Here is a 20,776-nt window from a genome sequence, read left to right on the forward strand (position 1 = left end):
TCTTCCTACCCAAGTTATACAGTATTACATGTATATGTTATCAGATTGACAAATAAAGATTTTTAACTTTGAATTCTACCTTGATTATTATCATTTTTGTTGTAGCTATTAAGAATGAGGGTGACTTGCTATTAGACTAGCCAAGTAGCACATGCCACAGGGCATGTGTGGTTGTTTTTATAACTTTCAATGTGGCATCAAGTCACCTTTTCTAAACAAATAGCTTCAGTGACTGGTTAGGAAAATACAGGGGAAAAAAGTAAGTGGTGGAAACCGAATGAAGTAAGTAGGATGAAATTTCACTGGATGAAATTGTTGCCAGGATTCAGTTCTTGGACCAAGCCAAAAGGTTCTAATTGCTATTAACATGATCCGGTAGATGGGGTGAATATTTGTAACCATAGTCTACTTTTAATACAATAAAAGTGTGTATAATTTTCACACTATGTTTAATGTTTTCTTACGGTCTGCTATATATTACAGTTGAATCAAGGTAGGAAGAGGATTATCTTTTTCGTGTCTTATCTACAAATACTACAGAATCTAATGACTTTTTGCTTTAGGCTTTTTAAAAGGTTAGACTTTAATCTCTGACCTAAATGGTCAGTTTATTGGGACTTTTTTCCTCCCTAAATGTCTGATCTATATATGATAGTCTTTAGCAATGATCCTTTTCATTCATGACTGACTCATTAAGTGTTTTTAATTCCTCTTTATTTTTTTCCTAAGGTCATTTCAGGAGGGTCGGTTATGTTGATCACAGTATATAATATATAGATTCTCCACTTGCATTTTATATACAAGTGTTGAGAGCAGGTAGTTTTTTCATTTGGATCTGTAATAGAGATAATATGCATCTTGGACATATGTAAATTTACTTTAATATTCCAAATACAAGAAAGTTGTCTCTGGCAGTCATTCTTTATTCATATTATTATACGTTAGGCCTAAAATCTCTCTTTTGCATCCTTTTTTAGGGTTGATTTTGGTAAGGTTTCCTGGTCATAAAACCTTGGGATTTCAGCAGTGTATTTTAGATTCTTTGCTTTTTTTCTTACATTGTTATTATTAACCTTCTGAGGGGCATTGTACACGGCCATATTTTCTTCATTGTGTATCTTTTTGTTGCTCAATAAAGGACACAGAATGGATACATTAAGCTGTCTGGGGCTAATTTAAGGTTCCTGTTCTCTATGGACCTACCTGGATTGGCCCAGGGCTGCAAGAAGCAGTCAGACCACCTTCCTGGCATCTACTGGAATTAAACGACCTGTTTGAAATGCTAGGCAGACCTGGCAAGGGGCCCACAGCCTTTGAGCTGGGGGCAAAGTTGCTTTATGAGCATCTCAGTGGGCAGGAGACAAGAGGAGGTTTGCCCCAGCCCACACATCACCACCTGGCCATAGCAGCCCCTCCAGTGTGATGCAGGCAGGGAGCGGTTAGTTATGTGTTGTACGCTGTTAGTCCATTCACAGTCCGTCTGCCTCCATCTCAGACCTTGAAGAGGTCTGAAAACGGTCATGATTGCTAACTGACTTAGTTTGGGTTCACTGGGTGTAGATACTCCGGTACAGGTATGTCATGAGGGAGGCAGGACTGGACGAAGGGGTTGTTGAACGTGCATACAGGTGCAGTAGCAGCCTTAATGACCTACTTTAGAGTCCTGGGTTGGCAGGGTTACTCTGGAGTTGTCCTGCCTGAGGCAAGGGATGGCAAGGAAGTTGTACCCTGTGTCGGTCTCTTCCCAGATATGGGATTCCTTGAGGAGAGGGTAGGGTGCTCTCTCCAGCTGTGGGCACGTCATGGAAGGACCCACTGCGAAGCCATGAGCCAGCATGGCCAGCATGTCTGACCTGAAGGGAGTTTGGTAAAAATGAGGATGCTGGTAATTCCCCTCTTTGGGGCTTTGCTCTACAGGCTGAGCAACACAGACAGTAAATTCTGATTCTAGCACTCAGTGGGAAAGGAAATAAGGGAACATGGATTCCAGAGAAAATAGATGATCATGCTTGATTGCCATTTGCTAAATTTTTCCTGGAAAATAAATCTCAGATTTTTAGTATTCGTCATTAGAGAACACATTGCTCAAAGAGTTGTGATATTACAATGCCCACAAAATAAAGTATACTTAGTTGTTATTAAACCAACCCATATTCCAATTGCTTAGGTTGGTCTGGTAGTGGGGGCCCATTCAGCATGACAGGCAAAATGTCCTTCTTGTAACAGTGAGGCTGAAGAATCACCTTTTCCAACACCTGTGGGTACTGCTAAGTTCTAGCTACTTGTAAAGATCGTCTTTAATTTGATGTGTACGTTGTGAGGGGTTGATGTGCATCCAACTTTATGGCACAGCTAGAATGAGGGCCACAAAACCGAGTAGCAAAAAATGGGGACCTGCCCTAAGGCTTTAAGTGTGTCATAGTTGGTTTTCAAGAAGCAGGGAGTTTTGTTTTTTTTTTTAAATTGGTCTTTATAGTTACTATATTTTTCTTTCCATATAAGTAGTTTACATCTTGAAGTACTAAATCTCAGCGCAGTACTTTGGTTTGAGCAATGGTTTATTGGTTTATTGTCCAGTATGTGACAAGCAGAATCTTTTAGTGTTGTGGTGTCTTGTGACTCTTATTAGAAAGAAGGCTTCCCCTCTGAGCACCATCGCCCGAACCATTGCAGAACTGGGTTGAGGACGCTGAAGGGACATCTCAGTCCAGTGGGACTGTGTGATCCCTGCCAAGTGACTGTGCTTGCGTGCACTTACAAAGGGAGATTTGTGCAAATGGCTGACATCCTAGATTTAAATCCCGAGAGAGCCCGAAATCTTCAATGGCGTCTTGTCCCTTAGAGAAGAGGGACATGCCTCTTCTAATGATGGCACTTCTCCACAGTGTCTGAAGCTACTCCTGCCTTCCTTCCTGGTCAAGACCACCAGGCAGTGATGGATAGCTGTGGGCTTCCTCTTTGTGCATGGCCAAGGGTAGGCACGCTAGCGGTAGAGAGATGAGTCAGAAATGAAGTCTCCCCTCAGGGCATCTATAGTCTGTTAATGAAATGAAGTGCTTATAATCCTCGAACAAGGTGAAAGCCATTGATAAACTAAGTACAGTAAAATATAAACCTTGTGACTTTCTAAAGCTGAAATTAGTCCTCTTTCCCAAATCTCTGTTTTCAGCAATTCTAGGTAGTAAAGTAGCTTATTTGTATTAATTTGCAAATCTTGATGCTGCATAACAAATTTGAAAGGCACATTTTTGATGTTCAGTAGTAATGGTATCTAGATGGACTTAAATGTTTCTGCAGGGGGCCATGTCTACATTGCAAAATTAAAGTGGTCTCCTACTTAGCAGTAGGCCGTGTTCCAAAAGTTCATTTGAAAGTACTGTTGCTTAAAGTGCATTTCTACCAGATAGCCAGTGTTAGATATGTTGATTAGATTGTTGGCCAAGCTATAAGAGCCACTTTATGTATACTAAATCCATCTACCCATCCATCCATCTTTCCATCCATGGATATTACAATACCATAAGTACCCTTAAATAAATTAAAAACCAGGCCTTCAAAGTAGATGTTAGATCTGTGATATCTTAGCTCCATTCTTGGTCACCTGGTGAGCACCCAGTAATTGTTTCCCATTGTTGACCTGGCCCACCACCTACTCAGGGGCCTGAGGTAGAATGAAATGACCTTCACCTTGCGGGTGCGGTGGGAAGCAGGGTGAGGAGGTGCTGTGTGTCAGTCTCTAAGCTGAAGATGAGTGAACCATGCATCACCCAAACCAGACTTGCTGGTTGCATTTTGTCCACCGTTTAATGAGTGACTGCCATCGTTACACTTTCCCCATGAAGGAAATTTCCCTGTTTCTAGGTTGGGGCTAGGTTTTATTCATGCTGCCGGTAAGTTTCCTTATATACACAGGCAACACTTCCTTCCCTGGGAAAATTCATCAGAGAGCTCATCTCCCTGGATGCAGCTGCTAGTCTGGGGTGCCATTGGGAGAATCAGTCCTTCACTTGCATGGTGACTGGGTGAGGGTCTTCTCCAGTCTATGGGGGTTTGGAACCTGGCTAGGTGTTCGGAGGTATGGCGGAATCATGAATGTATTTCACTGTTGCTGCTAACCTGTCTTCTGGTTCTACCACCTAAAGACCCTGGGAATACCTCTGGGGGCAACCAGGAAGTAGGAATCCAGGACCTCAGGGTTTTTTTTTTTTTAATTGAAATATTTACGCACCTGATCAAAACATTTGATAAGTGATGAAGATCTTTTGCTGTTGTACCCTTGTGGGGTTTTTTTATTTGTTTATTTGTTTGTTTTTTTGTCTTTTTGAGGCAGGTTATCGCTCTGCAGTTCAGGCTGGCCTAGAGCTCACTTTGTAGCCCAGGCTGGTCTCAAGCTCACAGCGATACTCCTGCCTCAGCCTCCCGAGTGTTGGGAGTGCTGGGATTACAGGCATGGCCACCACACCCGGTCCCTTGTGTTTTAAATAGGTTGATGAGTGAAGAGCTGTAACTTGATCACAAGCACATCTTGGTAGTTGACTGCTTTGAAGCTCATGGAAGTTGTTACTTGACAGCATTCGGATGCAAAAATGTTGTCCTGGTAATCCTCACACACCAGCAAGAACTAGTCGGTGTCATATAACTCTTTGTTACTTTTCCAGCCAAAACAGTTTGTTGAGTCCTCATTTTTAATACCCATTGTGCCTCCTGGAACCAATTAATGTGACTACAAAGCTTCCACTGTATTAAAAAAATATAATTTTCTGAGAGTGGAGTTCATGGAATATACAGAGAAGCTGAAGATTCTAGGAGAAAATGACCAGTTTTAACTGACACCCTTGATGCTTTTGTCCCAGTAGATTCTTGCTGTGTGAACATTATATACAATTTAAGAATAATATCATCCAATATTGTTTGGGAGGAAACTAACGTTACTTTCCTGTTGTCCTGTTTGTACTGTTCTTATTTTTCCTCATTAATAGAACAGGCATTTTCGTCGCACATACTGGAACCGATAGAAGAACTCTCAGAGGAAGAAAAAGGTAACAAAGGACTTGCTCAGGTTTACCTGCGTAGATGATATTTTTATGCTAAAACCCAAGCCTTGAAAATACAGGCCAGTGGTTTATATCAAAATTAGTAAAGACGTGTAGGTATGGATTAATTTTATTATCTTATTCCTCTAATTTATTTTTCCTGCTTTGTTGAATTCTTATGCAGGTAGATTAATAAGAAATTTCCTGTGTTAGGGAACTTGAACACGGGGCTGGGGATTTAGCTCAGCGGCAAGGCGCCTGCCTGGCAAGCGCAAGGTCGTGAGTTCGGTTCCTGGTACCGGAAAAAAACCAAAAAGAAAAAAAAAAAAAGGGAACTTGAACACAAGAAAGTCTTTACTTCAGTGCACGTATTTTCTGATCAGGTGACAGATGGACCCACATGTGGTATACCAGATGCTGTGGAACTTTTGAATCACAGTGGTGATCTCTCATACCCCAAATCTGAAATCAATGAGTAAAGTGCCCATTTCCAAATTATTTTAATATCAAGAAAACAGGCCTAAGCTCTGGATGTGGAAATTTATGTGCAAAATATCTGCATAGTAAAGTTTTGGACTTATTACATGTCTTGAGATAAAATCACCTTATTTTACTTGGCACTTCTAAAAATCATTAATTTTTGAAGTTTATGAAAAATGTATAGTTTTATAAAATTTTTAATACTAGACTTGTAGATTCTGAAGACACTTATGTTTGAATCAGTTTATCATAATTTTTTCCTTATTAATAATAATAGTTTACCATATATTAATTCTTTAGGAGAAAGGAAATTGTTAATGCACATGCAGGTTCTACTTTTGTAATTTCTATCAAGGAGTAAAAATTACATATTCTAATGTATGAACTCTTAATACATCTTGCAACTTTTGTATTGTCTAGAATTTTACCAAGGTTGGGGCTGGGGATTTAGCTCAGCGGCAAAAGCGCCTGCCTGGCATGCACAAGGCCATGAGTTCGGTTCCCAGTACCGGAGAAAAACCAAAAAAAAGAATTTTACCAAGGTTTATTTATTTGCCTTTTTTTAAGATGAAGTTTCACTATGCAGGTCAGGCTGGCCTTGAATTCACTTTGTAGCCCAGGTTGGCCTTGAACTCTTGGCAGTCCTCCTGCCTCAGGCTCCTGAGTGCTGGGATTTCAGGTGTGCACCACCATACTCAGCTAAGAATGTTACCAAGTTTATTTATTTATTTATTTTTATTTTAAAGATAAAAGAATGAAAACATCTTAACAAACCCACATACATTTAGAAAATAACACAAAAACAATACAAGCAATACAGAATCTCAGACAAGGTAATAGGAAATTAACAGTGGTTGTTGCATTACACATTGGTATCTTCAATTTGGATACTCAGATTACCAAATTTTTTTTTAAAGTTTTTATAGTGCTGTAAGCAGAGATTTGACCAAAGCAGGCATATTTATGATACCTACATGATGTGTATTTTCAAGTTTTGGTCTTCCTAGCATCATCAGTACTTCTTGATGTTTTTAATAGGATTTACATTTTGCTTCCATGTATCTTTGCACCTTGTCTTGACTTGCTACCTTCTCATTGAAGTCATTGCTCATAGTTGCCACTGATTTTATTTCTTTTTTTAGTTTTTGGTTTTTTGAGGCAGGATCTTACTATGCAGTTCAGGCTGGCTTGAACTATACAGCCCAGGCTGGCCTCAAAATTGTGGTGATTCTCCTGCCTCAGCCTACAGAGTGCTGGGATTACAGGCATGGACCGCCATACCCCATTTTGTCACTGATTTTTAAAATGCCTATTTTGGTTGCCTAATTTCTTATTTTTTAATGATTGTTGTCCCAGTGTTTAGAAACTTGTTCATTTCAAAATAAGAGTGTAGAAAACTTATAATAGAAAAATACAAAGTTACTGAGGGAAATTTAGGGGTGGTTTCAGAAGCATAACTTGGATAAGTGAGATTGTTGCCCCTAATGGGATGCTTGCCTTGTGCTGTCAGAGAAAGATGGAGGGTGGTGGGTCACGCGCTGTCGCCCCCAGCAGCATGGAGGGTGTGCAGTGCCCAGGCGTGAAAGGCAGCGCCCGCCCGCAGGCCAATCCATCCCACAGGCTGAGATTTAGTGGAGTTACAGTATTGGCCACTACTTACAGTCAGTTGCCAGTATTTCAAAATCAGAGCAGATCAGAGGAACATCCTGGTTTCTGACCGCTCCTGAAAAAGCGGGAAGCCTGGACATAAGGCCCACAGTAGCAACATTTAGTGGGCCGTGTAGCAGTCTCGGCTGTAAATGCAGCCCCATGCGCCTCAGAGTGCCCCAGTCCCGCTCTTTCCCCCCCGTTTGGCCTTCTTTGTTTTGTGTAGGCACGTGAGTTAGTGAGCCCTATGTGTAAAGAGAAATAATACTTAAAGTCATTGCTTAAGTGATTTTCAACCACTCCGGGTGGTTTCCTGGAGACAGGATGAACAAATCTCACCCTGCTTGAGTTCCGAATGATTCGACATTTTACCTGCAAGGAACATCCTTCCTTTTTCCTGTGCGCATATCATTTATGAATGTCCAAGACATAAAATCCCTCACTCTTTGAAGAATTTGGGAAATGAGTCCCGAGGGTCAGAATGGTACATCAGCTCCTGTCGTTCACACATTTAAAAAAGCCAGGAAGGACTCTAGGAGGAGTTGTGACTTCCCTGCCATCATCAACAGCGTCTGTTGACCTTCAGTCCCAGGTTCCACTCGCTGCGGAGCTGTGCCTGCGCGTTTGGAGTTCTGCCCAGCGCGAGACCTGAGTTTGGGGTGACTGCCAGGTCTTGAACATTGTCAGTGGCTTTTGTGGTCATTGGTTGTCGGAGAACTGGACGAGGAAAGAAAATAATCTTCGCCATCCTCCGCGTTATCAGACACAGCTCTGGGGAGAGACAGGAGGGTGCTGAGGACCATGAAAGCCACCCCAGAGCCCCCGTGCTACTGAAACCAGTCCTTGCATTCTTTTAGCACCTTGCAGCATCAGCGTGCTGGCAGCAGACTAATTACCATCAGTGAGTTCCTCAGCTTGTGCTAACACTTCGCAGATAAATGCTGGTGGAGCCAAATTGGGGCAGAGTTTTGCAACAACACTGACTGTTCCTGAGAAGTCACCCAACGCATGCACACATTTCTGCGTGCAGCATTTGCTTTTTGACAGCAGTGTGGAGCCACGTTTGACCTTGCTGTCCGAGGGGATATTAGATTGTGAAGACCACAGAAGCTTTCGAACCCATTTTATTTTTCAAGAATTTGAACCACAGGGGGCTTAGGAGTCAGCTTCAGGTTACTGGGTTTACTGAGTGTCCAGGTGAGAATTAAAGTTCAGGTTTTGGGCTTTCTATACTTTAATGCTAGGAGCAAATGGAGAAAGTGAGCTGACACAGCTATGCAGGACTAGCTGTGTGGCCTTTGGGGAGCTCTGATGCTTCTCTGATTTTAGTATCCCCATATGAAAAATGAGGACGTTCGTTACTAGATGATGTAGTTTAGAAATCCTGGGGTGTTCGTTTTTCCTGAAATTACTTTACTTGCTTTGCACTGCAATTGTTTGCTTCTCACAAGTGGGCTGCTGTGTGTCTGGCCTAAGTGGTCACATATGTTGGCCCGTTGTGCTTTGGCCTGGCCATCTGTTTGCATATAGTTTACATTTTTTACTGGAGGACATGCTACACCCTAGGAAGTTTTGTCTTGTTGGTTATGCTGAGAAATATCCCGATTAATGCAAAGCCTTACTTGTGTTGTCTTTTCAAAGGATTGATTGTACCTCTACCTAAAACTTTATTTTTCCTATGTGGACTCTACATTCTTTTTCTTGCTTCCCTCAGCTTGCCCCAGCCTTGAAAGAATCACCTACCAAGAGTTTTGTAATTGTTCATGAATGGCTTACCAATGCAGTCACCAATGTACAAAGTAGAGTTGAGGGCAAATGGATGTTTCAACCTGCTGTAATTAGGTCATCAAAAGAAATTTGGCATCAGGGTTGAGGGTGGTCTGGACACTCAGGGAATGAATACAAGCGGATATCAGAGGCTTTGAGACATCTAAAATAGAGCTAAGCTGCTGTAGGCATCGCCTGCCCCTTGTACGTGGCCCAATGACCCACAGTAGACAGGGCCCAGAGCCTCTGTTTTGCCCATGCTTCTGTGTACTTCCTTTTACGTCTGACACACGGGCCAAATATTAGTTTTGCATAATTGGGGCAGAGTGTGAATCGAGTTCAGTGGTGACAGTGTGACTTCCAGGCTCTCTCTGGTGCCTCTTTATTTTTAACTGTAGATCGTTGCAGGCGTGATGGCCCACTAGAAGCCAAAGCAGCAAGTGACACAGTGGCTGGAGCTAAGCTGTCTAAATTTTGAAGGATTGTTCCTAGGACAGAAGTGCTTTTTAGGTGGTTTCAGAATGTTTTAAAACATGGATAGTCAATCAGCACCATGGTCAGTCATGCAGCTTTATAAAGTATCTTCTCGGGCTGGGGATGTAAGTCAGGAGTAAAGCACTTGCCTTGCACGTGTGGCGTCCTGGGTTCCATCCCCAGCACCCCCACCCCCACCCAAAAAAGTGTCTTTGTGCAGGATTTTTCTTCCATTTAATGTATAAATAGTAGTTAGACTAATTTTGGTTTAAGTAAAATTTTATTAATAGAAATACTCTGCAGTATTGGAATTGAACAGATGTCTAGAATAAACATTTTAAACAAAAGATGTGTGTTCAAGATCTGTAAAACTGAGTGCAGTGGATACTAAGAGTTCCATCTCCTGAGGTCAGTGAGGCTGTGGAAGGGAGTGTTTCCTAAGCCTGGCCTGTGCCCCTTACCTAGGGAAGGCGTTTGATACGGCCCCCCACGGGATGAAATGCCCTCACTCAGAGATGAGCCTTCAAAACCATGGTACAGTTGTAAATTTCTCCAAGATCTGGCTTGGACATTCACTAAGGGTCCGAACCTGCCAAACACTGGGTCATTTTTAGTAAAGTCTTTGGTTCCCTTGGACAGGATTCAGACTTTGAAAGGTTATGCCATCTGACTCCTTCTCCAAACTCTTGAGCTAGGCATTGTTTTTAGTGGGAAATAAAAGTGCTAGCGGGTGAGCCGGCAATGTAGCTCGGTGGTAGAGCACTTGTTTAGCATGTGTGAGGCCAAGGTTCCCTCTGCAGCACCACAAAAAAGAAAACCAAAAACAAGAAAAAACATGGGATAGGGAAGGGGAAGTAAAAAGAGGGATGTGGCCTGTAGTTTTTGGTTTCTTTGTTTTTAATCCTTGGTTGTTTGAAACAAAATATACATTTCCTACTATTACTAACCTCTTTTTCATGTTGGTAAATAGGGTTGATGATAATGGTCCTATTTTGAAATTTTATATGCACTTAGCTTCTACTACATCTATTATTTTAAAACTTTTAGTTGTTTACAATAAATTGAGCTTTTTCTTTACAAGATTCTAACTAAACTTGTGATAGATTTTTCGGGAAATAGTTCTAGTAATAAAACATTAAACTTCTAAAGACATTTTTTTCCATTCAGCTTCTATAGATACATTTATTTTTATAACTGTTTAGCTGTAATTCGATTAAGCAACCAAAATCTTTTAAAGACCCGAAAGTTTGAAGCAGACTTCAGATAGTTTTACTTTTTTTATTGTTGTTGTTTTTTTGGTTTTTTTTCCTGTTCTAGAATTGAACTCACGACCTTGCGCTTGCCAGGCAGGCACTTGCCAGGCAGGTGCTGTGCCTCTGAGCTAAATCCCCAGCCCCTTCAGATAGTTTTAGAAGCTACAAAAAACATCATCTATTGGGCTGAAGGACTAAAATACCCATGAAACTCAAAAATATTACAAATGGTTACTTACTGTTCTAAAATTGTGCTTTGTTGAGCCAGGCGTGGTGGCACACACCTGTAATCCCAACACTCAGGAGGCTGAGGCAGGAGAATCGTTGCGAGTTCAAGACCAGCCTGGGCTACAAAGTGAGCTCAAGACCAGCCTGAACTGCATACTGAGACTCTGTCTCAAAAAGACAAAAAATAAAATAAAATTGTGCTTTGCTATCTTCTCCTTAGAGATTTAAGGTATTTGTTTAATTATCTTTTAACCCAGTTTTCCTTATTTCAGGTAGGGAGAGTGAACAGAAATCAAGTAACAAGAGAAACTTAAGAAAAATTTTGAAGACAAATCCCTCCCTCACTAAAGAAATAAAAACAGTCTTGGAGCAGAGCTTGGTGGAGAAACTAGAAACCTTGGGCATCAATGCAGTATGTTCACTCGTTCTTGGAACATTTTCTAATTTGTTCTGTATTGTTTCCTGAAGCAGGATGGGTCAGAGAATGGAGGAAGGCGTGTCAGTTCCGTCCATACTTGCAGAGCAGAGGCTGATCCGACCTACTCTGTCGGACACTGGCTGCTGTTCATTGAGAGCTTAGTGCATTGCTAAGACCTTGACAGACACGAACGCAATTAAAGAAACAAATCAGAAACTTGATTAGAAACAAATCTCAGAAATAAATGACGCTGTTATCTGCATTTTGTAGAAAGATTATGTAACTTGATTAGGGCCTCATGGCTCATAAGGGGGAAACTAGGGCAGGTCTTGTATCTAGATGGTCACAGTGCAGTGTACAGTTCTGATATTAACCCCAAATCATTGCCTCTTACAGAATCACACTTAGTAAATATGTGTGGAATAAAAGGATAGATGTATGGAAGTATTTCATATTATTTCTAGAATGAGTGTTTCAGCACATCATATTACATATAAACTCTTTGCTTTCTACATTTTTAATTGGTGTACATAAAATGCACAAATCTTACCAACTTGATTCATTTTATATGTCTATAAATATATATGTGCCTGCATATACATGCATGGACACACATAGGCACAAACATACATGCACATCATGTGTATGTATCTACATTGTAGATGGTCATGTGTAGTGTGGATACATGTAGGTGCATGTATATATATCCATGTGTAACTATGCATGTGTGTGCAGGTGTGTATGTGTGTATGGATGTGAATGCATATGTGTACACAGATTTATATGTGTGCTTAAACAGGTATGTGTATACATGTATGAGTAAGCATGTAAATAGGTGTGGACATGCTTATATGCTTACGTGTATACATGGGTTGGTATGTACATGGTACACATGTGCATATACACGTGTGATCTGTACCCAGCACCCGGATGAGAAGATTAAACACTGTGACCCTCTTTTATCTCTGCCTCATCAATACCATCCCTCAGTGTCTAAGAGTTAACAGATTCTTAGTTTTGCCTATTCTTGAACCTCATATAAGCAAAGTCATGCACTGTGTGGTACCCTATTTTGTCTTCTTTTACTTCTGCTTTTGTCTTTCTTTTCATACCTATTTCATGTAGCAGCAGTTTGTTTGTTGCATTGTGTAGCCAATTGTGTGAACATACTGAAGACTTTCTTTTTCCTTGTTGATGGACATGTAGGCTTCCAGTTTGGGCTCCTCTTGGCTATTAATTTTTACACGTTTTTGGTAGGCATAGGTCATTCAGATATATATCTTTTTTTGAGTATTTTTCTAGGAATGGAATTTCTGGATCAAAGGGTAAGCATATGTTTAATAGAATAGCTACTGCTAGATAGTTTTCCAAAGTGTATGCACTCACATTATCTCCAACAGTGTGTGAGAGTCAGTTCCTTCACACTTTTCACCAGCTCTTCAGATTGTCAGTCATTATTATCTACATAAATTCTTAGGTAAGTTTCAAACATCTTTAAGGCAGTGGAAACCAAAGATATTTACTGGGTGTTCCTGGTTCCTCTGCTAATTGCTTCTTCAAACTGTAGGGCTGTTTGCTTGTTTGCTTATGGCTTCTGGATTTTAATTTTAATTGGGATATTTCCTTTTATCCTAAGATTATAAGAACATTCTGGCTTTTCCCCCCAGTGTTTGGGAATCTTGTTTGTTTCCTGGTTTTTTTTGATTTGTCTGTTTTGTTTTGTGTCTATCTGGGCTTTGAGAATTAAGTTTAGAAATAGTGATTTGGAAATTTAATTTTACTTCCAGTTAGAGCAGCTGTCCCAGTGTCATCTGTTGAAGAAATCATCCTTTCCTCATTTATTTGAAATGACACTTTAATCATATAGGAAATTTCTGTATGTATTTGAATTTATTTTTGGACTTCTAGCTCTTTTGCCTTCTTTATTTGTATTCCTTTGCCAATGCCATGCTGGTTTAATTATATTAGCTTTGTCATGTGTTTTCATATCCCGTAACTCCTTCATTTAAAAAATGTCTTCTCATTTCAAAAATTTCTTGTTAGGTCTTCCATTTTTTTTTCCAGTGGACTTTAGAAAAACATCCCCAGTTCCAGAGTAACTCCTGTTGAGGTTCTGATTACAACTATTTTAACTTCACATATGAATTAGGAAGGATAGATGTTTGTGAGGCACTGGGTCCTTCCATCTAGCTCCAGGGCATAGAAAGACAAGTATTGAGCAGCTGATCAGAGAAGACAGGTGGAAGATCTCCAATGATAGATTTTATGAAGTGAAATGAAGGAAGGGGGGCGTTAATCAAATAACTGAGATCAGGGAAAACTTCTTGGAGGTAGCACTTAATCTGATGGCCGGTATCTGTCCTGGCCAGCTGAGTGGTGGGGCTGCTCCCTGGCATGGGCAGGTTGAAGGATGCAGAGGGGAAGGGGGTTGAGACAGGAGGGAGACACTTACTAAATAACTAGCCTTCCAGCTGACTTTCTTTTGGCTGGGTTCCCATCAAATCCACATTAATTTTCTCAGATCACCTCTGTAGTTTTGCTGGTTCCAGGATTCAGTCACCTGTGATGACTTCCCTGTGGTCGACCTGTTGGCTTTTCGTGTTGGCCTTCAGTCTCCTGTTCCAGTCTGATCACCCAGTGTCTTGTAGGATTAGCCTGTGTGACGCAGTTTTACTGTTTCTGCACCAATGTTTCTCTTTTCCACCACATATCCTAATCCAGTGCCTACCTATTGCAGAACTCGTTTCTACTTGCCAGACTCCACCTCTCTATTCGGGCACAGCCCAGCCTCCTGCTTCAGTCTTCTCTGGTCACAGAGGCCTCCGATGGCTGCCCCTGGGATCCCTTTGGTCCTTGTCACGTGGCCTTATATCAGTGGTCACCTGTTTGTTAGCAGTCATGCACACCTCTCTGTGTCCAACCATGTGAGCTCCTTTGGGGTCTGGGCAGTATGTTACAGGTCGGGGCACCCCCTACTTTGCATGCAGCTGGAGGCCAGCAAGGATGAGTTGAAACACTGATATAATTAATGCTGGTTTGTGCTCCTGTAATGAAAACATCCCAGGATTTATAGGAAAATGGATGCACCTTGAGCCCATAATGTTAGGGGTAATAAATTAGATACATAAGCTTAAATGTTGTGTGGTTTCTCTTATATGAGAAGCCCAAAGTATAAATAGAAGGTAAAATGAAAGCTAATAGGAAACAGGCAGATAAAACTTTTAATGTAACACTTTATTCTTTTAGGACATACGTGGTATTCCAAGTGATCATATGAATATTGTGATGAGAACTGTGGAATCAACAAGACATGAGCGAGAAAGACAAATACCCAACATGCCGCAAATCCGAGAGCTCCTCGAACACCAGCTCAGCTGTAAAATTGAAGAGAGAACATTACTCTCTTCAGGTAAGACCGTTACTGCTGCCATTCCATTGCTGTGGATGGGAGCCTAATTTAACATCCTTTCACAATTTTAAGTAGTTTACAAACATTGGCATTTCATTGGCAACTGTCTTGATATTTGTACTATTGAGTGTTTGGCCTTGGGTTTTATTTCTATGTGCAAAAAATCCCTGGAGTCTGGCCTGCAGACCCTAGAGACAAGCCTATTCATTTCCATGGCACCGGAGGCAGTATTGTACTATTTCATTTTGCTTTTCACTTACTGACCATAACAGCAATGGAGACTCATGAATGGCACTGCTATTCCAGATAAGTACAGTGTTTCTCAAATGGACACGCTTTCAACTGGAGAAGTACCCAAAGCAATCCAACTTCCTCCCAAAAGCAGACAATTGGTTAGACAGAGACCTGTTTTTACTGATAGGACGGCTGTTCCAAAGTGAGTATTTTCAACCCTAAATTTTTTTATTGTTTGTTTTAGCCAATTCAGGCTGCCATTGTAATATAAACTTAGATTGGGTGGCTTACATAGCAGAAGTTGCTTCTGTCACAGCTGTGAAGGCTGAGAGGTCTGAGATCAGCGATCCAGCAAGGTCAGGTTCCATTGCAGGCCCCCTCTATGCCTGGTGGACAGCCACCTACCTTCTTGCCGAGTCCTCACACGGTGGAGAGCAAGCTCTGGTCTCTCTTCTTGTAAGAGGTCCCATCGTGGAGACCTAGTCTTGTGACTTCATGTAAGCCTAATTACTTCCCAAAGTTTCTGCCTCCAGATACCATCACTTTGGGGATCAGGTCTTCACCATACGAATTTGATGGGTCACAAACATCAAGTGCATAATCAGATTTGCAATTCCCTTGCAGTTTCTCATTCACACTGGGGACTCTTAGCTTTCCTTCTTTTCATATATGTTAGAAGAGAAACATGAATCCCATAGAAATTTCTGTTAAGCTGTGTGACTCATGCATGCACTTCAGAAACATTTTTGGGGGATTCTTTTGTTTGTTTTGTTTTCTAGAATTAAGAAAGCTATCCTAGAAGATCATCTTCCCAGAAAGTCTTCCTCTACTTCGTGAGTACTAGGCAAGGTGGGGTGGGGGTGGGGTTAAGATATTCTTTTCACGGAGCAGTCCTTTCATTATAAATTAGTATGCTCCTTGTGGCCAATTAAAGTCACAGTTACTAAGCACAGTAATATGGAATCTGTTCTGTGTTACATGTCTTTATCACTTACGTAAAGCAATAGCATTCAACCACATTATGGTCCCCATTAAGAAGAGAGGCCACCCCTCGGTCTTTCTCATATTCCTTCCTGTCCCAGCCGTGGAGTAATTTCTCAGTAAGCACACTTAACTCACATGGATGGTGTTGAGTTTAAGTCTTGATTTCCTTAAAATTTTTCTGCAATATGGGATAATGGTGTTTTTTGCACAGGATAATTTTACAGATTAAATGAAAATACAATTCAAGGACTGGGCTCAGTGTTGGCCCCTTGTGAGCACCCAATAAATTTTAGGTATATTACTGTCATTAATTATGAATAAGACTAGGTTTATTGCCATTGAATTTCACCATCACCGGCTTACTCTGGAGATATTGAAGCCGTAAATGCCTCTTTTCTGAGGCACTGGTAGTAGAGACAAATACTGATTCATTGTTCAAATGCATTTTTCATGGACAGAATCTCACTGAAAGAGCTTTATTTTATGAGATGTTGTATAATGAGATGTCGTATGAATGAGTCAAGATTCACGAGGCTTATGTGCCGTCTGAAATTTAGGTGCTTACAGATATCCTTTAAATGAATGACCACTGCTCTGAACTTCCATCTCATTTTAAAATGGGGTTGATAATTCATATGATTATAAACGGTAAAGAACAGGAATATAGAGAACACACACGTTTGGGTTTTGAGGGGAAAGGTCGTAACTTTGGTCCATGCTGAGAACCATGCTGTACATTTGGCAGCTTGGAATGACCCACCAGCCTTGTACAGGACGCCGGGGCCTCCCGGCTATCTTGTCTGAGGCTGCACGCTCTCTGGAAATTCCCTGGGAAAGTTCTCACCGCATGAAGAGGGATTTGGTTTGTACACACCCGTGTTGGTTTGGATTTATGTAGGACGCCTCCCTTCAGTTCAGAGGAGGAGCTGGATGATGACGGCTTCATCCAGGCATACGTGTCCCCAGAGTTACTTCCTCTGCAGTCGTCTAGAAGCAACAAGAATGGCATCGGAAAGAACACTGTCAAAAGTGACACCGACTGGACTGAGGGAAGTGAAGTGGAGGACTCTGATGTTTCTCCCAAGCCTGCAGGTGAGCTTTGAAAGTCCTGAAAATTGTATTTAGGACCGCGGTCCTCACCAGAGTCACATAGGGCTGGCAACCTGAGAGGGGAGAGCGCACGGAGAAGGGGCGGCTCATCTAAAAGGCGCTGCATTTAGCAACGCGGATGCGCTTAGCAACCGACCCATCTTCAAGCTGACAGAGCAGGGAGGACCTGGGGAAACCTGGGTGCGTCCGTTTTCGAGGGCCTATGTAACAAAGGACCACAACCATGTAACTTATGTATTCTGTAGCTGTGTAATTATGTGAAATATAACTAATTTGAAAATAGTTTATATTGTTTTGGAAATACCCACTTAACCAATTCTTCCATGCAGGAAATACCGACATACAAGTTTCTAACCACATACTTGAGTGAGACCATCTTTTTTTAATTTAAAATAAAACCTGTATAGATTTTTATCTGGAGGAGAGTGATTGACTTCTGAAAAGGAGTTACAGTAGAAGTGTTTAACATTTTTTTAACTTCTAAATACATCAGTTAATATTATTTTAATAATATATAATTATGTACAGAGTTTAGACTCTTTCAGAGTTGACTGTAAGGTTATTTTGGGAGTGAAGACAGATGGAATTAGTAGAAACCTTTTCATGCATAATTTCTGTTGCTCTCATAGGAACTGCCATTAAAACACTCACTGAAAAAGCTGAAAGGATGGCTGCACATCACAGAAATGTAAATAAACCAGTTGGCGGGATTAACGTCACTGAAGTGTTCATGATAAAAGAAGAATTACAAGAACTGAAGGTGAAATCATTTTTACTTGATAAACATACATTAAATTATCTTTTGATGAATTTTTCTTCTGTTTTGTTTTGAGATGGGGGTCTCACTATGTATTCAAGGCTGGCTTTGAACTCACTATGTTGTAGCCCAGGCTGGAATTTGAGGTGATCCTCCCACCTCAGGCTCCCGAGTGCTGAGATTACAGGCATGCACCATACCCAGCTGATGAATATAGCTTAACAATTATGTTTTATAGTAAAATACAAACACTTAGCATGGTAGAGGTTGAGATGTTCACTTATTTTGTTTTCAGCATTATATTTCAATTTTGTAGAGAATCAAAAATATTGGAGTGATAATGAGGAAAGATTGAACATCCCTAATCTGAGAAGTCTAAAATCCTAAACTTTTTGAGCACCGACATCACACCCAGAAAGTTTCACATTTGGGGGTTGGGGTGTGACTCCGCGGTGCAGCCTGTACTTAGCGTGCTTGAGGCCCTGGGTTCCACCCCTAGTCCAGTGTGGGTGTGTCAACATACAATTCAGAGTTGGAACTGTTTTGCATTTCTGACTTTTCAGCTATGGATGGTCCTACCTGGTAAAGTCTGTGCAAGTATTCTAGAAGTCTGAAAAACTGTAAAATCTGAAACACTTCTGATCTAAGCATTTTAGATAAAGGATACTCATAATAGTACATCACACGCATATTGCACTTCAGGCTTTCGGAATTCGTGTGTGTTACTTGATGCTTCCCGATGTCCAATGGTGCGTACACAAAAAGTTTCAACTGCTAGAATCCGGGGTCTCCACAGCCAAGTCTAAGGACTTTAGGGTTTAGCCCCATATTGCAGCTGGAGTGAGTGGAGAAATGCTTGCAGAGATATGTGTGAATCAGGAGACGAGGGCTTGTTTATAGCAGCACAGTTCATAATAGCTAAACTTTGGAAGTAGCCTGTATGTCCATCATCAGATGAATAGATAAAGAAATGTGGTATTTACACACAGTGGAGTACTACTCTGCCATAAAGAAGGATGAAGTCATTTGTAGGAAAATGGGTGCACCTTGAAACCATAATGTTAAGTGAATAAATCAGACACACAAGCTTAAATATCATGTGGTTTCTCTGCCATGAGAGGTCCCAAACCTAGATGAAGAGCAAAGTACAAGATCTGAGGAAGCAGGGAGGCAGATCTTTCTCACATGGGAAGGGGATCCGGAGGTGGAGGGAGGGAGACGGGGGGCGGGGGAAGAAGGATGAGGAAAGGAGTGAAGATGTGTGATGCACGTGGACGACTCACCCGAGGAGTGTAAGCATTATGCACTGCAAACATCGGCCAATAAAAGAGACAGACAGACAGACGAGGGCGGGTCCTATCCCTTTGTCTGTAGCAGACAAGAGGCTGGGACATTGGCCAAGCAGTTCTGACACCCAGGATGCCAGACTGGGTGGAGCTGTGCTGTTGTATTTCTGGGGAGCTTCTGTGTCTTCCCACAGTGGTCACTCTTTTTCCTAAGTTTTGACAAACATTAGATGCAATTCCTGTTCACCAGTGGAATCGAGAACATTCTGTCAAGCTGCTTTCATTAGCACTACTTGTGTTACATAAGCTAAAAATGACAGAACGCTGAAGAAGTGTGTGGTCGGAGAGTGTGCTTGCTTACGAGATGGGCTCTTCCCGCAGGGTGTGGGGGGGGTACACAGCGTAGTGTTTCAGGGACTTTCTAAATTCATGGTATATTTCCACGGCATGAAACAAGAAAAAGAGGCGATTCCTTAAGGTTTCAAAACACAGACTCCCAATCCATTTATTGCCATGCAGAAATGCCTAGATTTTGGATCCGCTGTCATTCCCAACTTTTTGTTTTGTTTTGTTTGAGACAGGGTCTCCCTGTGTAGCATATGCTGGCCTTGAACTTGCGGCAATCCTCCAGCCTCAGCCTTCCCAGTGCCGGGATTACAGCTGTGCGCCACCACACCCGACAGTTCCCAACCCTTCTTATTTATCACTCAGTGTCAGCTGCTCAGTCTAAACTGTGAAGTGATTTCGGGGCGCTGTTCTTTTTTTTTTTTCCCCCGCTGGTACCGGGGATCGAACTCACGACCTTGCGCTTGCTGGTCAGGCGCTGTGCCGCTGAGCTAAATCCCCAGCCCTCGGGCTCTGTTCTTTAAGAAACATGACTTATTCTCCATGTATCCCTTCAAGTGCGCAGATGTGGATGATGACGACTGGGACATATCATCCTTAGAGGAAGAAAAGTCTCTGGGGAAAAAGGCTGAGAAAGACCTCGTACCTGTGAAGAACGAGTCCAATTCTACTCAAGTGCGAAACGCCTGGGGCGCATTCTAGGGGCTCCGGGGGAGAAGGTGCGTGCATTTCTCTCGTTGTCCTTTTCACGTTAGCTGTTTCCTCTTTATAAATGTCTATTTTATATGCACTGTGCGGATCATCAGACAAACACACATCGTGTAAGTATGATCTTGAAAGCAGTGTGTCATGTAAAGACTGAATATTTACAACTTACCAACTGACACATTTACTGATCATTTTATTTACTTTTGGGCCTAATCTTTCATTTAAAAATTGCATTATGGGCCTGGGGATTTAGCTCAGCGGCACAGCACCTGCCTGGCAAGCACGGGGTCTTGAGTTCGATTCCTGGTACTGGAAGAAAAACAAACAAACAAAAAATTTCGTAATATCATTTTTCAAAATCTCCAAACAATCTCTTCGTGCAGATGTCCCATAGAAATTAAAGTTTCTGGTCTTCTACCTGGAAGAGACCATTCTTCTGGCAGCCTTCCTCTATTCCTCTGTTTCCTATTAAATATTTTTCTTGATTTTCTTCCAAGGGAAGTTTTTCTTGCAGTATTGCAGTCAGTGGGATGACTTATACATGAAATCATTAGTTGAAATGCTTCCCGTCCACTTAGGTGAGAGCCTGGATAAATACAGTAACTTAACTCTCAGCAGATTGCATTCTTCAAGTTAGAGAAGT

At 41.5% G+C, this 20,776-nt stretch overlaps 1 protein-coding gene across 1 annotated transcript in view; it reads left to right on the plus strand.

Moving 5' to 3' along the window:
- Dzip1 (DAZ interacting zinc finger protein 1) overlaps positions 1-20,776 on the plus strand; it is a 53,081-nt gene that overhangs the window by 30,236 nt on the left and 2,069 nt on the right. The window contains exons 15-22 of the mRNA XM_005374099.2: positions 4,980-5,039; positions 11,155-11,294; positions 14,547-14,709; positions 15,016-15,145; positions 15,723-15,776; positions 16,826-17,019; positions 17,667-17,797; positions 19,984-20,144. Coding sequence (XP_005374156.1) covers positions 4,980-5,039; positions 11,155-11,294; positions 14,547-14,709; positions 15,016-15,145; positions 15,723-15,776; positions 16,826-17,019; positions 17,667-17,797; positions 19,984-20,127 — 1,016 coding nt within the window. The 3' untranslated portion in view covers positions 20,128-20,144. The remainder of the gene's footprint in view (positions 1-4,979; positions 5,040-11,154; positions 11,295-14,546; positions 14,710-15,015; positions 15,146-15,722; positions 15,777-16,825; positions 17,020-17,666; positions 17,798-19,983; positions 20,145-20,776) is intronic.

Source organism: Chinchilla lanigera, unplaced genomic scaffold (assembly GCF_000276665.1).
Source record: "Chinchilla lanigera isolate Chin_1 unplaced genomic scaffold, ChiLan1.0 scaffold00003, whole genome shotgun sequence".
Classification (NCBI taxonomy): domain Eukaryota; kingdom Metazoa; phylum Chordata; class Mammalia; order Rodentia; family Chinchillidae; genus Chinchilla; species Chinchilla lanigera.